The 18488-nt window shown below is 42.2% G+C and overlaps 1 protein-coding gene across 3 annotated transcripts in view; it reads right to left on the bottom strand.

Annotated features, from left to right (window-relative positions):
* TESK2 (testis associated actin remodelling kinase 2) overlaps window positions 1–18488 on the bottom strand; it is a 117403-nt gene that overhangs the window by 16265 nt on the left and 82650 nt on the right. For 2 of the 3 annotated variants that reach the window (XM_043521300.1, XM_037906703.2), the window contains 4 exons: window positions 8294–8376; window positions 6207–6282; window positions 4353–4436; window positions 724–810 (listed from right to left, as the gene is read on the bottom strand). In XM_043521300.1, the coding sequence (XP_043377235.1) occupies window positions 724–810; window positions 4353–4436; window positions 6207–6282; window positions 8294–8376 (330 nt within the window). The remainder of the gene's footprint in view (window positions 1–723; window positions 811–4352; window positions 4437–6206; window positions 6283–8293; window positions 8377–18488) is intronic. The other variant, XM_037906706.2, reaches the window with a different exon arrangement.

The following is an 18488-nucleotide window of genomic DNA, read 5'->3' as shown; positions in this document are numbered from 1 at the left end:
GGGTGCAGGCATGGACCTGCAGACATTGCTGACAAAATCTCCAATTAAGAGCGCATGGGCGTGCACATCCTGACACAGAACACTCATAGGGACATTAAAGAAGTATTAAACGGTCACTTTTGAAAATTTGGCCCTTCATCTCTCTGTGCTTTAGTTTTGCTAGCTGTAAAAACGAGAGTGGAACCTAAGCATCAGTCAGTGTCTCTTCGGTGCTTTGAAAATGTAAAGTGCTACCTCACAGCTAAGTATCGTTACAGTTTTACGCCAATGGCTGCTGAAAGCTTATTGCACATTGCTCCACTCCACACAGTCCTCCTAAATTCATTCATTCAGAGAATTGCTCTAATCAGGATTTTGTCATCTACTCTCTTCCCACAAGAGGCTACAAAGAAATATTAGGAGATTTCAGTGATTCTTCAAGCTTCTTTCCTGCCTTCTTTATAGAAAGACAACAGAGAATTATTTCTAATAAATCAGTGTGTCTACGCACTGTGGTGGCTGGATTCTAAGGGGTCCACTACCCTAGTAATGCTAGTAAAACACAACTGGTTTTGACCAGAGCACACAGGGGCAGTCTGCTAGAGGTTGCTCTGCATACCAGTCCCACTGGCTCAGGAAGCTGGGTAAGCATTAGTTTGTTTGTTTGCTTGTTTAAAACAAACTGTAGTTCTGCATTTTGGAGGGCACTGGTTTTGGCTCTTCCCCTTTGAGCAGAGTACTCACATTACAGCAGTTGAAGGTCATCTGGAGGAAGTCAGGTGGACAATCTCCCACCATGTGCTGAAAGGCATCATAATCTAATCCAAAATTCTGCACAAACAGAACAAAGAGTGGTCCTGATGTATATTTCCCCTCTATTTCCCCAACCATCTTCATTTCAAAGGTTGCTACATACAGTGATCAGGAATAACCATTAACACCACCTCTGCGAGCAGCCACAGGGAAATGAGTATGTGTGAGAAAACTTCGTGCACTGCAATGGGCAGACTGAATTTCCCATGGGGATTATCTGCTAGAAGAGGCTTTCAGGAGAACGATTTGACTTCAAAGCCATCACTCTTCCTGAACCAGGTCATAATTCATTACCTTCTAGTTCCAGATTTCTGCACAATTCCAATGTGTATCTATTATTTTAGTTTACAGCTATTCAAAGCAGGACGCAATTATGAAGGGACCCATGTGTGACAGACTGTGCATGTATGATCACCACTTTTACAAGACTACGATAAATTTTGTACAAAGTATGCTTTGTGAGGTATCATTTGAAAACTCATAACCCACTGAACATTATTGTTATTGTAAAATTAGTGTAGCAGCATTGTATGTAAAGTTATAAGATTTTACTGTATATCATTTTAGTGACATGTTCCAAGGTTTGAAAAGCAGCTCAAAGCAATTCCTTGGAGACAAAAGGCTAGTCAGCACCTCAGCCAGGTGTCAGAATAATCAAATAGTCTGTTACCTGGGAAAATGACCATTCTTTGGCAGGAAGAAGGGTATGAATGAGAAATTTACATTTTGGCAATGAAACAGCTGGGGGCTCCTGTGTGACAGACTGGCTGTCGCCTGTACCCCAGCTGGAGGTATTCCTCAAAGAGGAGAGAAAGATATAAGAATAGAGGACACACAACACCTCTCTTCTCCATTCCTCTCTCTCTGCTCATGGAAGCAACAACGACCGAAGAAACAGAACTGGGGGAGGAGTCCTGGCTGGGAAGCTTTCAGTCAGTGAAGACTGCAAAAAGCATGAGGTGAGAAAAGCCTTTGCTTTGAATACATTTAGATAGCTAAATTACAGGTTTCAGAGTAACAGCCGTGTTAGTCTGTATTTGCAAAAAGAAAAGGAGTACTTGTGGCACCTTAGAGACTAACCAATTTATTTCAGCATAAGCTTTCGTGAGCTACAGCTCACTTCATAAGTACTCCTTTTCTTATAGCTAAATTAGTTATTAGTTTGCATATTATCTTTTATTTTCTTTGTAACCAATACTAACTTTTATGCCTCATTACTTGTAATGACTTAAAATCTCTCTTTCTGTAGTTAGTAAACTTCTTTTATCTAAACCAATGTTTGGATTGAAGTGTTTGGGAACCTCCATGTGGGATAACAAGATTTTGCATATCATCTTCTATTACTGAAATGGACTTTCTATGAGCTTGTACTGCACAGAAGAAAAGAGCTAGCCAGTACAACACGCACATTTCTGGGGACAAGTCTGGGACTGGGAATTTACTGGTGTTACCCTGTAATGTAATTCATGAGTGGTTAGCTTGAACACTCATACAATTCAGCTGGGAGTGATTTTGCATGCTAGATGCTGTGTGAGAGCAGGACCAGAAGTGGTTGTTCTTACAGTAAAGCCATGTAAAAGACACCCCAGATTGGAGATTAGAGGGGACACAGCTGTCCAGATTGTACCCTCGGGAATGTCACACCATGTTTCATTTGGGACTGATTGAATGGTTTCAATGAATATTAAAATGAGACTTAACGGATCCTTCAACATCCAGTGAAAACTCTAGGGATCCAGAAGACTGCCCTTTGACAGTGATCTGAACACATGCCACTGACTAATCAGCGTCTGTTACTGGCAAGAAAAATAAGACAGGAAGAAAGGGGGAGCGGGAGAATGAAAGTTGTGGGCAGAGAATGGAGAGATAAGAGGAAATAAACTGAAAGGTAAGAAGGGATATAGAAGGAGAAGAAAAACAGCAGCTGCAAGAGCAATAAAGACAATAGGACATGGAAACCAGATATGAGACCGAAAAGGGACAAAAATGAACAGTAAAACTTAACAGGCCATGAATCAAAGTGCAGAAAAGGAAGAACAGGAAGCCTCTAGAGACAGGGAAAGTCTGGAGGGGGAACACCATGCAGGTAGAGTGAATGAGAGACAGGAACAACTGCCAAAACCTGACAGCTGATCAGGGAAGGGAATTCACCATGTTTAAAATGTTTTGAATCATGTCTATGGGTTTAAAAAGTTAAGGTTATTGGCTTGGTCCAGCTCCAGTGAGGCAATATATAAAATTAAAAGCACTACTTTTCAGATTTGGTCCTACCTTTGAGAGCTTTGTAGTACATTTTATTATTCAAGGTGATTTTATGGCACATGCTGCTATGCCACTGATCACATCAGTGGAGAGAACATTACACAGTTTGTAGACTAATTAATACAAAGGAGATTTTCACATACAACGTTGTTCATGTGGTTCTGGGAGCTCTATCCTGTATTATTACGTTTGCCCATCATTAGTTCAAACTGTGTAAATGAACTGCATAGTTAGTCTGTGACGAAACCGGAAACTTTACATTTTCATCACAGCCAACTGATGAAATGGTCAACTTTGCAATATTTTGCATTGGGACTAGTTGCAAAATCATCAGGTCCCTCAAGGTGTCCCCTTCTGAAGGGAGATGGAAGAAAGGAAAACACCTGCTTCACAACAGCTTAAATCCTGAGCAGTTGTAAATTTTTTGAACTGGAGAAGGGGGAGGGGATTTCACATCAGCCCAAAGAAGACCAAAAACTACTCAACAGATGGGGCCTGACCTAGAATCATAGATATTAAGGTCAGAAGGGACCATTATGATCATTTAGTCTGACCTCCTGCACAAGGCAGGCCACAGAATCTCACCCACCCACTCCTGCGAAAAACCTCTCACCTATGTCTGAGCTATTGAAGTCCTCAAATCGTGGTTTAAAGACTTCAAGGAGCAGAGAATCCTCCAGCAAGTGACCCATGCCCCATGCTACAGAGGAAGGCGAAAAACCTCCAGGACCTCTTCCAATCTGCCCTGGAGGAACTGAAGTCAATGGGAGCATTTGCACTGACTTCAAAAGATTCTGGATCAGGTTCATGGTGCTTAATACAGTATAAACTAAAATAGGGCTGGGTCAAAATGTGTCCCATAGCCACTTACTTGTTTAATAAAGAGGAGTGGCCCACAGAGAATGCTGGTCCCAGCACGCAGCATTCCATCTTGATCCATAATGGAGCGCTGCTTGCTGAAACTAGCAGCCTCTTCAAGCTGCCCCTCTTTATGAAACAGGAAGGTGGCTGCAATCTGTTCCATGTTATGCCAATTAGGTGCAGCTCTTGGCCTCCTGGCAAGTTTCCAATGCAATCTTCAGTTGGAGGAAGGTTGAGTAACCCTGTGCTAAAAATGTGGTCTCAGTGTCATTCTCTGCAAGAAGCTCTGCCAAAGGACAGATGCTTTGTCAGAGGCCCCCTTAACGGTAACAGCCATTCGTCATGTCTTTGGCAGCCGTGCTGCAATTATTAATGACCAAGCATCACTCATGAGCACTCCCCACCTCCCACAGCCCTTATACATGCTCACCACTTACCTCTGTGCGAGGGAGATAGTCAGGATCTGCCTGTATCCTGGCTATAATCTCACAGAGAATTATACCATAGGAGAACACATCCGCCTGAGAGAGGAAAAAATAACCACATAACTTATTTATGAACACTCAGCCTTCTTATCTGCCACTGGGTTTCTCCTGACCACAGGGTGATTTTCAAAGGCTGTCCAGAGCAGCCATCCACCCCCAGAGCCCCATGACGAACACCTGACAGTAACATTTCCCACATTTTCATTGAGTGGAAACATGCTCACAGTGCGGTTAGAATAAAATTCCTGCAATGGAGTGTTAAATTTTACTTCAGACACTGCTGCGCTGGCAGCGTAAAGACAAATGAAATCCTGCTCCCCTTTCCCGACGCAGTGTTCAGTCACAAGACAGACTCATTTATCACTTGCTCTCAGGGAGTCAGAGTTTCACAGATTCTTGCCATCTGGCATTTGCCCAAGTTATTAAACCTGAGCAAACATGGAAGCCAGGTCTACAGAGCAGTAAGAGGGTGTCCCCCTCAGGGATCAAGGCATACTTACGTAACACTTAGCCCTGCCCTGGTCTACACTACAAATGTATGTCGGTATAACTACATCGCTCAGGGGTGTGGCAATCCACATCCCTGAGTGACGTAACTATGCCAGCCTAACCCCCGGTGTAGACTGTGCTATGTCAACAAGAGGGCTTCTGCTCTCGACACAGCTACCACCTCTCAGGGAGGTGGAGTACCTCTGCCGATGGAGCAGGTCTCCTGTTTGTGTAGGTAGCCTCTTCTCCAAGGGCTTCAGCAGCGCAGCTGCACTGGTGGGAAAGCTAACTTACAATTGCTTCTCCTTTAGACCTTTATGCCCCAAGGAGATTGGGTAAAGTGGCATTCTCGGGCTATGCTGACACTACCGCTTATGTCGGCAAAACTCATGTCACTCAGCGGTGGGAATATTCCACCCCCCTGAGTGACGCAAGTTACAGTGACAAACGCGCTCATGTGCACAGGTTCTATGTCAGTGGGAGAACTTCTCCCACCAACACATAGCTTCAGCTGCTCACTGAGGTGGTTTTTTAGGACGATGGGAGAGCTCTTTCCTGTTGGCATAGAGCATCTTCACCAGATGTGCTGCAGCTCTATCAGCGCAGCTGCACCGCTGTATGTATAGACATGACCTAAATTAGAAATAAAACACCCAAACACAAGTTAAATAGATGGAACTTTGATAATGCTTTGATGTGCTAATGTCTGTGCAGCTGCTTCAGTTCTGCAAACTAAAGGTGGAGGACACAAGGCACACTGGCGCTGAATGCTGGCAGAGTGTGGACTTTACCCCAGAGAGTGGCGCTCACAGGAGGGAAATCAGCTAACAGCTAGCAAGCTTCTCTGGGATGTCAAGTGGACAAAGCTGTGTTAAGCAGAGCTTGACTGAAAATATTGTTTTCTAGGTCCCAGTCACCTCCCTCTTCTCCACTGCTCTCCTCTGACAGAGCTATTTCCCAATGCCTCAAAAGAAAGGAACTTACAAGCATTTTCCCTAGCAGCTTTTATCTGGGCATGTCAAATGTAGAATTTCTACCCTAAAATGTGGATCTTTTATTTTTCAATTAAAAAATAACTGTATAAGTCCACAAGGACCACTTAATTCTATCTAGGTTTCTACTGAGCTGTAGTCAGAATTGGTACCCTCGCTTCAAGTGCAGAAAACATTCTTTTTTCAGAATCCTTTACGACAAACTCTAAGGAAACACTAAGTCACAGTGGCAAGACAACTTTAAAGCTCTTGACATTCCCAAACCTCCAAGGCTGCACTGAAAAGAAATATCCGATAACCACGCTCCATTTAAAAACATACCCACCTTTTCATTATAAGGCTCATCTCTGAGAACTTCAGGTGCCATCCAGAAGGGCGAGCCTACCACTGGAAGCTTTTCACTTTCCACATTCAAGGAGGATGGGGGAGAGAGAGAAAAAGGTTAAAACATTTCATGAGCAGCTTTTCAGCATAGAAAAGACAGTATGAGTGGTTTCCATATAATTCATGTTGGATTCTACTCTTTTGTACATAGAAAGGTCCTGAGAGTCCCGGGACAGTATATGAAGGAGCAGGCTGTTACAATTTGCTGAAACAACATTTATTTCATTTCATTTTCTGTAAGCCCCCTCAATAGCTCTAGACTCTATAGCCATCAGTCTTTGGACCCTCAGCATCCAAGCTGTTAGCAGAGTAGGTCCCCTGATCTGTGCAGGGGCTGACAGAGATCTTTATTTTCAAGTACATTTTCAAGGAGGGAAAGACTTTTTTCTTGTGTTATGTGACTGGAGGTCTCTCTGTGAGCAGTTCTGAAAGTTATTCCACCCAGGAAGTCTTATCCCTGACAATGTGATGACAGGCTGTAAAGATTTAGAAAGATTCTGCTCACCATTTTGAAAGAAGTCAGTCTGGTCTGAGGCCCACACAATAAATAGAAACAAAAACCTTGAAAAGTGACTTGCAAATTTTATTTAAAATTTTCAAAAATTCACTAAGTAGGGTTATCTGGTGAATTCCACTGAGCAAAACCTAAGAGAAGCAGTCAATCAGAGGTGATTTTAATTTGTATTAATCTGATCTACCATATCTCCATACATTCAGAAACTGCAGTCTTGTTCATGAACACATACAGCAGCAGTGCAAGCTTACTGCAACACTGATTTTGAAGGACCACCTTTAAAAACTCAGTCTCTGAGGTTAGTGGTATCTACATTCTGTGGCACACTCCCTTAAGCCCTAGGGCACAGCGGTCAGCAAATGGGACATTACATGGCTGCACTGTTCAAATTTGAAAACTAAAGTTTTAATTAAAAATGAATAATGCAATCAGTACAGTAGCTCTTGTGTTATTTGTTTTGATACTAAGTTACATTTATTTTAGGCTATTCCTACATTCTTGGTTTCCAATGTATCTCAAAAACGTGTGCTGAAAATGCATCACTGCACCACCAACTTTGTAAGAGAAAGGGAAGCTGGAAGTTTTGGTGACTTGGTAATAGACTGCTCAGGCTTCTGGCATCTGAAGGAATCGGAGGTAGTGAAGGATTGAGAAATAAATTCAGGATTTATTGCTGAATTTATCAATAGTAGAAAAAGTTAACAGTGTTGACATTTAAAACTGTTTGAGTCAGCATCCCATTGAGATGAATGGGGAGTTTCACAACTCCCTGAACTATTGTTTTAGACTGTTTGCAGTCTCAGTAAGACAATACTATATTGTTCACGTTCCTGATGTTTTCCTTACAGCCATATAGGCTAGAAGCTATTTTTAATTAGAGCTTAAATTCTGAGGCATAATTTTTTGACAAATTCCATGGTCCCAGAATCCTGAACACACAGGACTATATACAGATGGGGCGACAGCTTAATCAAATCCTTGGCCTCTATACTGGATGGTTAAAAAAAAAAAAAAAAAGGCCAGCTGCCAATTGTGATCGTGTTTTGTGAGATTCAGTCACCTGTTCATTCCGCAAATGGACGGAGATCACCATCTCATTCCACAATGGGCCAAACAGCCATCAGATAGTTACAACCCTGAATTTCAACTACTAGACCAGAGGTGAAAGAGGCCTCTACTTTAATGTTTTTGGACACTGGCTGTGAAACCAAGAAGCAGTGAAGTGAGCATTCAGTATAAGTCACCCAGAGTTCTTTACAAAAAAATAAAAGTAAATCTATCCTGCTTTGGAGACCTATTGAAATGCCTGGGCGAGCTCTCTGATCATTGGAACACTGAAAGAAAAAGTGCCACTATCCAAGTCTCCATCTAGCTTGTAGCTTCAGACTGAAATCAGTGGTTGTTTTCTGTGAGTTCTAGCAAAATGTAACCACCCTCAGGCATTCAGTTCCATAGATCACAGAACTGCAGCACACTGACTCTTCATTTGGATTAGTACTGAAGAATCCACATACCTGCAATCAGGGATTTTCTCAGCTAAACCAAAGTCTCCCACCACTGCCGAGTAACCATTCTCATCATGCTTTATTAAACAGTTCTGAATTTAAAGAGAAAGGAGGAAAGTTTAGAATATTGTCTGGGTTTGAAATTCCACACTGTTTTCAAATTTGGAGCAAGATTTTTAAAGCTTGTTTTAAAGATACTCATTTATGGAAGACTTTTGTTTGTACCCAACTACACACAAATTCTGCACCGAAGTCAGGCATGTGCCCATCAAAGATTCAGATGATGCAACCACTTTTATATTTTGTTAATAATCCACTCAAATTTGCTGAGGCAACAGATAACCAGAGGCAGCAAGTATCTGGGCTTCAGCAAGAGCTAAAATGGTTTAGTCCCTGTACTGGTAAAATCTGAAACAAACACTGCTTAACAAGACTCTTTGGGATTCTCTATAGGATATGCCAGGTAGGACTAGAACACAATACACCAATTAGTATGGTTTACAGTACATGAGGAAAAACATGACCTTTAAATATTTTCATATTGTAATTTTGCTAAATTAACCATTTACAAAATTGTATTTTAAAGGTACTTGTTGATTTACACCAACGGGTAAATTTTCTACCAGTTTCTACCAGTTTCCGGTAGAAAATAAGCTACAGGAAATTGAATGTGCTGCTAAGTCTCAAATCAAGTCAAATACATAGTCCCACTGCACATTGAAAGGATGTAGTTGGCAGGAAATAGCTAATCAGAGACTTAGCATCTTTTCCTTTCAAAGGCCTCCATTCAGCAAAACATTTAAGCACATGCTTCGCTGACTCAGGACCCGTAGCATCGGAGCGCAGGCACTGTTCTGGGGGAGAAAATGAATGGAAGGATCACTGCAAGATATCTTCCTCCTCACTTAAAGAACTGGCAGCTGATTTCTGTTTTTCCTGAGTTTCTTTGAACTCCTCATTTTGCCCTGCTCCCTGCAGAAGAATTCATTCCACTTCTGCATTCTTTGCTCCGTGCGCCCACAGAAAGATACACTGGGCAGTGATAGCTAGCAATGCCTCTGCAGACTTCTCCAGGGTGACACTCTGCAGTATCAGCCAGCATCAGGAAACTCAGTTTGCTAGCTTTATAGTGCTTGGATGCACAAAAACTCCTCACCAATCCCCACCATGTTAGCTTGTCTGAGTGAAGCAACTGCTGAGGATAGTGATTCTCTTGTCTGAAAGATCAAGTCCAGGTCACCATTGATTACCTATCCAGAGCTGACACTACTCCAGTCCATAAAGTAAATACATTTCTCCTCCTTCTCATTAAAAGGTTAAGTATGCTGCTCTCATGAACATGCAGCCAAAACGCTGAATGGTGCTTTAGATTCCTAGTTCCAAAGTCCTATTTGTTTAATGTGACTGAACTATAATAAATAAAGTTCACTTTGGGATTTTTACAAGGGTAAGTGAACCACACTGACCCGAAGTGCACTTTAGTGTCTCAGTTATGGCCTTTGTTATCTCTTATCAAAGAACACATTCATTCACTCTGCCAAAGTTTAAGCATTTGTTCATTGTAAAATTCATTTAAATCCTAGAGGGATAAAACATTTCTCAACTCTTACTGTAAAGGTTTAAACTGAGGTGGAATTTCATTGTATTCTGTACAGAAATAAGCATGTGCCAACACTAGAAAATTCACCAGTACAATTCTTTCCCATGGTAGATGCAGTGAAATGTCATGTTTGAATTTTAATAAATATTCAAAGATCAAATTTCAAAAAGAATGTCAGGTTTTAAAAAAAATCATTCTATAAATTCCAACAAGTCTTCTAACCTCTTCAATTATTCATATTAAAGGAATTTTTAAAATCCAGTTTTACTTCTTGCCATTAATACGTTTTTTTTTTTTTCCTTTTTGTATTTCACTCAATTTGGTCAGCAAGAATGGATTAATTTGTTTCACCTGGTTTTCATGCACTAGCACAAAGCTCCAAAGTTTGGTTTAGAAACATTGCAGGGGAACAAATAATCCAAATAAAAAATGTTTTCATTGGAATTAGAGATCTATGGAAACATTTCTACTGAGTTTAGGTTTTGCAAAACCTCTGCCAACATGACAGAGTGCCCTAGTCACAACTTCTCCCTATACCAGCAATATGTACCAACTCTGAGTCTAAAGAAATTCCTTAATGAAGATAGGTTTCAGAGTAACAGCCGTGTTAGTCTGTATTCGCAAAAAGAAAAGGAGTACTTGTGGCACCTTAGAGACTAACCAATGTATTTGAGCATAAGCTTTCGTGAGCTACAGCATCCGATGAAGTGAGCTGTAGCTCACGAAAGCTTATGCTCAAATAAATTGGTTAGTCTCTAAGGTGCCACAAGTACTCCTTTTCTTAATGAAGATGTATGGCATTTTTATCAACCTCAACGCCCAAGTGCAACATTAAACTATTACCAATTATCAGAGGGGTGGCCGTATTAGTCTGGATCTGTAAAAGTGGCAAAGAGTCCTGTGGCAGTCCTTATAGACTAACAGACGTATTGGAGCATAAGCTTTCATGGGTGAATACCCACTTCGTCGGATGCATGTAGTGGAAATTTCCAGAGGCAGGGATATTAATGCCTGCCTCTGGAAATTTCCACTACATGCATCCGACGAAGTGGGTATTCACTAGTCTGTTAGTCTATATTACCAGTTAATAACCCACCCGTGTAATACATAATTTGATACACGTAACACAACATAGCTCCCAGCTGATGTTTTCTTACCACTGTAAACTCACTGATATGTAGGAGAATCTGCGAAACTTGCAAACTGGGTTCTCTGAGGCAAAGGGTGGCTTGAGAGGTGGCATTTTAAGAAGGGAAGCCAAGCAGGCATTGCGCCACGCTAGCAGCGCTTCTCAGCTCTAGGTTTGCCAATGAGCTCTTCCATAATCCCAGGAGGCAGTGGGAGCAGCCTGAGGCCTCAGATTTTACCTACAAAGAATTTATCAACTGTGCTGCCACACTGTGCTGCTCAGAGTTAAATCCAAGAAGACATCTGGACTCCTAAATTTCCTTGCTTTTGTTGGTAGACGTCTGAGACCTTGTCTGTCTGGGAAAGCTGCCCTGGTAGAACATGAGGTGTGAATTTAAACAGAGAGAGGGTATAACTACACTGCACAAAGGTGTGTTCTTACCTTGGGTTAAAATACCAGTGAAGGGGAGAGAACTCAGCTTTTAACTTGGGTTAGCAGCCCAAGTTCAAGCATATAGGACTGCCAGGGTTGTACTCAAACTGCTTACCCAAGTTAAAAGCTGAGTTGCTGTATCTTCAACTGCTATTTTAACCCAAGTTGTCTCAACTCGGGTTAGTCCACACCTTTTTTTGCAGTGTAGACATACTATAGTTAAGCCCATAGGGACACACGTATTTCTGTACAAAAGTGGCTTTTTTAGTTTTGCTTAAGTCAATTGGGAACAGGTGAAATACGACACTCAGCCCAAAATAAGGGTGTCCATTCAGAGGTTTACATTAGTTTAATTAAAGTGATTAATTAAATCTGTGCAAGTTTGTATGTATGCAAGCAAGCCCTGAGAGTCTTCAAACCCCACCTATGGTGAAATCCTAGACCCAATGGGAATTTTGCAATTGATTTCAATGGGACCAGGATTTCACCCATAAGGTTTTAGGAATATTCTCAGCACCACTGAATTAATTTTCATCCTCCAATCTTCATTGCAGTCCACAACGTACACAAGAAGTTAATGGACCTTTGATGCAATTATTGAAAAGTCTCCTGGTCCCACAATAAGAAATAAGGATGATAGGAGCTGCATTCAGAGTGCACATCGCTATGCATGCACTCTAAACTTCCAAATTAATTTAAGATAAACACAAAATATAGGTATCGAAAGGGAAAAGTCTGTATTATGGGCTAACATGTGGAAAAGCGACTTTACATTAAAAGAGAGAAACTATTTAGTAAAGAGTGCAACACACAGAGAACGGTTACTCTAACACCTGACCAAGCAGATATTGTTCAGGTTCTGGAGAAGGCGAAGAAAAGCAATTACATCAGTGAGAAGAACTTTTATGTCAAGTTCCACTAATAACATAGAATTCAAACCTCTGTCTGATGGAAAGGCTGACAGCAGGAATGGCCGATGAAATAAAATGCCAGGCTGCTTTACAATATGGCCTTTAAGAAAGCTCTTCCAACCTACCACTAGACTATTTGTGTAAGACGCAATGCAATAAAACATGAATTCTCTATGCTTTCTTGTGGGACTCCTCCATAAAGAGACTCATTGTTTCTTTTGGAGGTTTACACAACCCAACACCACCATATTTGATTTTGATTTTTTTTTTTTTTTTTTAAATGGAGAGACTTCAGTCCTTGCTGAGACAGTCACTTCAATAAAAGAAAGGAACTCTGTACAACAGCCCTAAAGGGTTAACATAGCTGTTTATGCAGAGACAGATGTGAGAGAACACAAAGGCCCTTTTGTATGTTATGGGAGCTTAATATCTGCTTTGCACAGCATAATCCTACTAGGGAAAATGCAACCTTCTATTTTGCATAAACACGGATGAAAATAAATAGATTCACAAACTTCAGTGTTAAAAATAAGTTGTTCAGACCAAGCATCTCCGCCATTTTATTTTTCACTATGATACAGAACAAGTCTATGACATACAGAAAAATTCAGGAATGTTACTCATTTACAATCCTATGACAACTGCTACTTAGTTAAAATACTTAAAAGTCAACTGGGATGTGTCAGCTGGTTTTAAAGAGCCACCCTATCAGTATCAAAAGCAATGCTGACAATGAAATGTAAACAGCAACTTCATAGTCCCAGTAGGCAAAGTTTAAAATTACATCATGTTTTCCAAAGGACAATTTCATTTAAGACAAAAATTATGTTTTGCATTTAAATAAGACTGTACTCCAAAGCTGCATTAGAATTATTCACACTGAAAGACAACTCTGTGCATGTGAACATTCCCCTGCAGTGTTGGGATCCAAATACCATCATTTTGCTAGTACAAGAGAGCCAGACAGTAGTGAGGGCAAAAAATGACTATAAAACAAAATCTGAAACTGAACTGCCTAGTTTCTTTTTAAAAAAGAAACAAGCAATACAGGGTGAAAAGTATGATTCCTCCCCCCACAGCTTATTACAGGTGAGGCTGGTAGTGCTACCTGTTAAGACTGCCTGACACTTCCCATTCTAAGACCCTGTTTTCAGTTGTTTGTAACTCTGTCAAAATAACTGTTTGGGCTGAAATTTTCCACACCAGGTATCTGCTTCAGGCTGAATTTTTTTTGAAAAATTTCAGATAAAACTGTTCAGCTGTTTCCAAGAAAGAGACATAGGGAAAATATGTTGTTTTACCTGTGTTAAATACTGGTAACTTTTTCGTCGAGAAACTCAGGCATCCCCATGCTTTGGAGCAGGGAGTTGAAGCTTGGCAGGCAGTGACCTGCATGTCAGGGATGTCTCTTTTGCTTTCCCCATGATAATCCAACCAAATCTGACAAAGTTGTAAGCCTTTGAAAAATTGCAGTTTGCACATGCTCACTTGAGACTTCCTAGAGCTTTGCAGCTAAATTCCCTGAAAACTCTGTCTGCTCTGAGCATGCTCCCAGCCTCAGTCCAAACAGGACTTTCCCTGTGACTGAAGTCAAGCCCAGGTACTGAAATTGAGGGCAGAGTGCCTCTCTTTCCCTTGTGCTATCAATGACCCCTGCCAGTGTGCAAATAACAGTAACTGGTTAAAAGAAAGGAAACCAAGGGTAGAAATAGTCACTTTTCACAATGGAGAGAGGTAAATAGCGGGGTCCCCCAAGGATCTGTACTGGGACCGATGCTGTTCAACATATTCATAAATGATCTGGAAAAGGAAGTGAACTGCAGGGTCGCAAATTTTGCAGACAATAAAAATATTACTCAAGACAGTTAAATCCAAAGCTGCCTGTGAAGAGTTACAAAGGGAATCTCACAAAACTGGGTGTCTGGGTGACAAAATGGCAGATGAAATTCAATGTTGATAAGTGCAAAATAATGCACATTGGAAAAAATAATCCCAACTACACATATAAAATGATGGGGTCTAAATTAGCTGTTACCACTCAAGAAAGATCTTGGAGTCATTTGATAATCCTCTGAAAACATCTGCTCAATGTGCTGCAGCTGTCAAAAAAGCTAAAAGAATGTTAGGGACCATTAGGAAAGGGACAGGAAATAAAACAAAATATCATAATGCCATGATATAAATCCATGATATGCCCACACCTTGAATACTGTGTGCAGTTCTGGTCATCCCATCTCAAAAAAGACATTAGAACTGGAAAAGGTACAGAAAAGGGCAACAAAAATTATTAGAATTATGGAACAGCTTTCATATGAGGAGAGATTAAAAAGACGGGGACTGTTTGGCTTGGAAAAGAGACAACTAAGGAGGGACATGACAGAGGAATATAAAATAATGACTGGTGTGGAGAAAGTGAATAAGGAAATGCTATTTACCCCTTCACATAACACAAGAACCAGAGGTCACCCAATGAAATTAATAGGCAGCAGGTTTAAAACAAACAAAAGGAAAGACTTCTTCACCCAACGCACAGTCCACCTGTAGAACTCGTTGCCAGATGTTGTGAAGGCCAAAAGTATAACAGGGTTAAAAAAAAGAATGAGAAGTTCATGGAGGATTGGTCCATCAATGGCTATTAGCCTCAGTGGTCAGGGATGCAACCTCATGCTCCAGCTTTCCCTAACCCTTCAATTGCCAGAAGCTGGGACTGGATGACCGGGGATGAATCACTCAAAATTCCCCTGTTCTCTTCATTCCTTCTGAAGCACCTGGCACTGGCCACTGTCAGAGACTGGACACTGAGCAAAATGGATCACTGGTCTGACCGAGCATGGCTGTTCTTATGGAGGAGGAAGCTGCTTGATTTGATTGCTAAGGAGACAAGAGCCAGACTGGAGGGGGTTGAGGGAAGTAGTCTGGGACAAGGAGCTTGTGGAGGAGAGGGGAAACTGGAACAAGGAGCCTGGGACTGGAGGCTGGCTGAGGGAAACTGGGACCCAGGAGCGCAGACACTGGGACTGGCTAGGCAATGAGACCAGAAGCGAGTAGCACTCTAGGACAATGAGTCTGGGGTGGCGAGATGGAGACTGAGAAACGGGGAGGGGCAGGGACTAGGACTGGCTGGGCGAGAAGCCTGAGGAGTGAGAGTGGCCACAGTTCAGACGCATAATCTGACCTACTTCAGAAATGTTAAAATCTATTGGAGAAAAGCCTCATGAATTAGGGGGCCTCATCTTAAAATGTGTCCAAAGGGAGAACAAATTCACGGGTGCTGAGAGGTACAGCCTGCGGTGGTGTAGATTTGGGCGAGGGAGTGGCTTGCAATAGCCATGCATGGGGATTAGCCCTGTAGTCTTTCCATGCGTCTATACCCTGCCTTAGCCTCTCTCATGTCCCCTCCTCTGATTTACAGCATTGACTAGGGTGACCATACGTCCCATTTTGGCCAGGACAGTCCTTTTTTTTTTTTTTTTTTTTTTTTTTTTTTTTTTTTAAGACCTGGCCGTCTAGACTTTTCTGGCAAAAGTGGGCATTTGTCCCGTTTGTTCTTGTCAACTTGATCAGTTGGCAAGAGGAAACGGGACAAATGCCCACTTTTGTCAAGGAAGTGGAGTGAGGAGGAACATGCGGTGGGGGAGCTCCATGTGGGAGAGAGGGAGGGTTCAGGAGGCACGCAGGGAGGGCTTGAGCAAGCAGCGACACCAGCCCCAGCCTCGCATGGGGGGTAGACAGATCTTGGGTGAGCAGCTTGGGCCGGCTCCGCACATGGGGCTTGGGGAGCGGCTCAGGCAAGTGACTCGGGCCAGCTCCACACTGGGGGTGGGCTCTCAGCCGAGTGGCTTGGGCCAGCCCCACACGGCATCCAGTTTTCCCTTTGGGAAATATGGTCACCCTAGCATTGACTCTTGTTCACACACACCAGTCATGGTCTAAAAATAACTTGGGAGGGAGGAAGGGACCTCAACTTCTGATGGAGTTCAAGTTAGGCTTTTGCCCTAAATCTGCCCCCTAATTGTACATCCTCAACCATGCAGAGCTGAGCTTCCCACTCTGACCCTCCCTCCATGGGATTTGTGCGTTCTGTGGCTCTTCACACTGTGTAAATGAAAGGGAGCATATAATCCTACATTTTAAAATTTAATTTTAAAAAAATTCCACAGTTTCACTTCAGGATTTTTTTCTTGTAAAAAGTCTTAATTTTTGTGGGTCTTAACACCATTAATATACTGCCACGCACCACACTATTGCCAGAATAGTGCACATTCCTGCAACCATACTCAATGGAGTAAACTATATGTAGCTACGGTGATTTCTGCACTATGAAAGGAATAAGGAATCAAATAAGGTTTGCCAAAAGGGAAAAAAAGCAAAAAATCTGTAGGGGGATTCCATTCATGCCAAATTCCTATAGTAAAACAACCCCCTTATTAAAAGTAATTCTTGTAGTGGGATATTCTTGCCCCAGTTGAGCATAATAGGTAAAGAAAGAAGAAACTGCTTCATTGTACAGTAACTGACTTTTACTCTCATTAATAGCAGATTCCAGCAGATTTCTGGAAACTACATTCCCTTATCCTCACTGCTTGCTTGGGTGTTTGCAAATATTCTGAATCCCTTGTTTGTGTCCTCATTTGATTTATAGGGATCATCATGTGCCGAAGAAAGAGGAGCAGTTAAAAAAACGGCATTCAATGGTGGTTCTGCTCACCCCATCCCTGCACAATCCAAGCCATGCCACAGTCTTTCCATTCTAAGACTAAAACATGTCAAATCTTCCCTGAATTTGCAGTAAGTGTCCTGGCATCGATCCAAAGCCACTTGAATACCACAGGATGTTAGCCATGTCTTCAAAGCAGTAGCCAAAAGGCACTTGGCCTACATAGTTGACGTGTGTCTCCTGCAGTTACTGATTTATTTATGTTTTTAAATCTGACACCGGAACACCTTCCTCCTCCAAAGCAAAATTCACTCTTCCAGCAGGGTGTACATTCAAAACCAATAATTTTCACAGCATTTAGTTTCAATTTCAAGTATGTTTCACACAGTAATACAACATGAAAAACAAAAGTCACTGTCTTGAAATTCACAAATATCTGTCCATTTGAGAGCAGGAATTTTGTACATTTCTCCACCAAAGAACAGAGAACGCAAGGACCCTATCTAGGTATTTGTGTGACCACCTACCCCCTTCACCACATAACTGGAAGAAAATGAGAGACAATACTGCTCGCCTGCTCACAATACAGCTGTTGGCTCAAACTTTTAGCCTGCCAACCTCCACTGTGACCTCTTAATGAACTTTACCTTTTGTGCTTTAAAAATAAAACCTACTGGTTTTGTGGATCAATTCTGATGGTTTACAGTAGCCCTTTCCATATCCCATCATCACAGACTGTTTTACTGCTGCACTACCACCAGGCACTCCTTAGAGTGGTGTATTTTCCAAACGAGGATTAGGGTGTGCCATCAGGCCTGAACAGGTGTGCGGCAGGACTTTTTGAAAAAAACTACATGCGAGAACAAAAAAACCCCTTCTCTCGTATTTTAATTAGTGTTGGAGCTGGATCACATTCTGTACTTTTGCTTTCAGGGATGAGGCCCCTTTCAAATATTATGCATGCATCACATTCCATTCCCCAAAGCGACATTAAGATAGCAAATTTTAGTCTGCAGCGCAGACAAGTGGGAGGGGAAAGGAAGGGGGGAAGCCGCCTTCTGATTGGCCATCTGCAGAGAAACCAATCAGAGCTCAATCTCCCTCTCCTTCCCCCACCCATCCTGTGAGCAACAGGTCAGCTCCTCTGCCCCTCCCTACTTTTATAGGCCGGAGCCGGGGAAAAGAGCCCCTGGAGCCCCTCCCCAGCCTGAAAGGAGAGCGGGGACCCTGCTGCAGCCCCCCGTGTTAGGAGGAGGGAAGAACCCCAGAAGAAGCAGACATGAGGTGGGGGGACTGAACTGAGGGCTCGGGGTTGGGTGTGAGGGGGGGCAGAACTGACGGGGACCGGACTGGTGGAGGGTGAGGACAGAACTGATGGGGGCTGGGAGCAGAACTGATTTGAAAATTAGGGGCACAAGACTGATTTGGAGGTTGGGGGGGAACACAATTTATTGCTGGGCAGCGGACAAGCAGAT

This window comes from Chelonia mydas, chromosome 8 (assembly GCF_015237465.2).
Source record: "Chelonia mydas isolate rCheMyd1 chromosome 8, rCheMyd1.pri.v2, whole genome shotgun sequence".
Taxonomy (NCBI): Eukaryota; Metazoa; Chordata; order Testudines; family Cheloniidae; genus Chelonia; species Chelonia mydas.
Note: the sequence above shows the minus strand (reverse complement) of the source record. Positions and strands in the feature narration are given on the sequence as shown.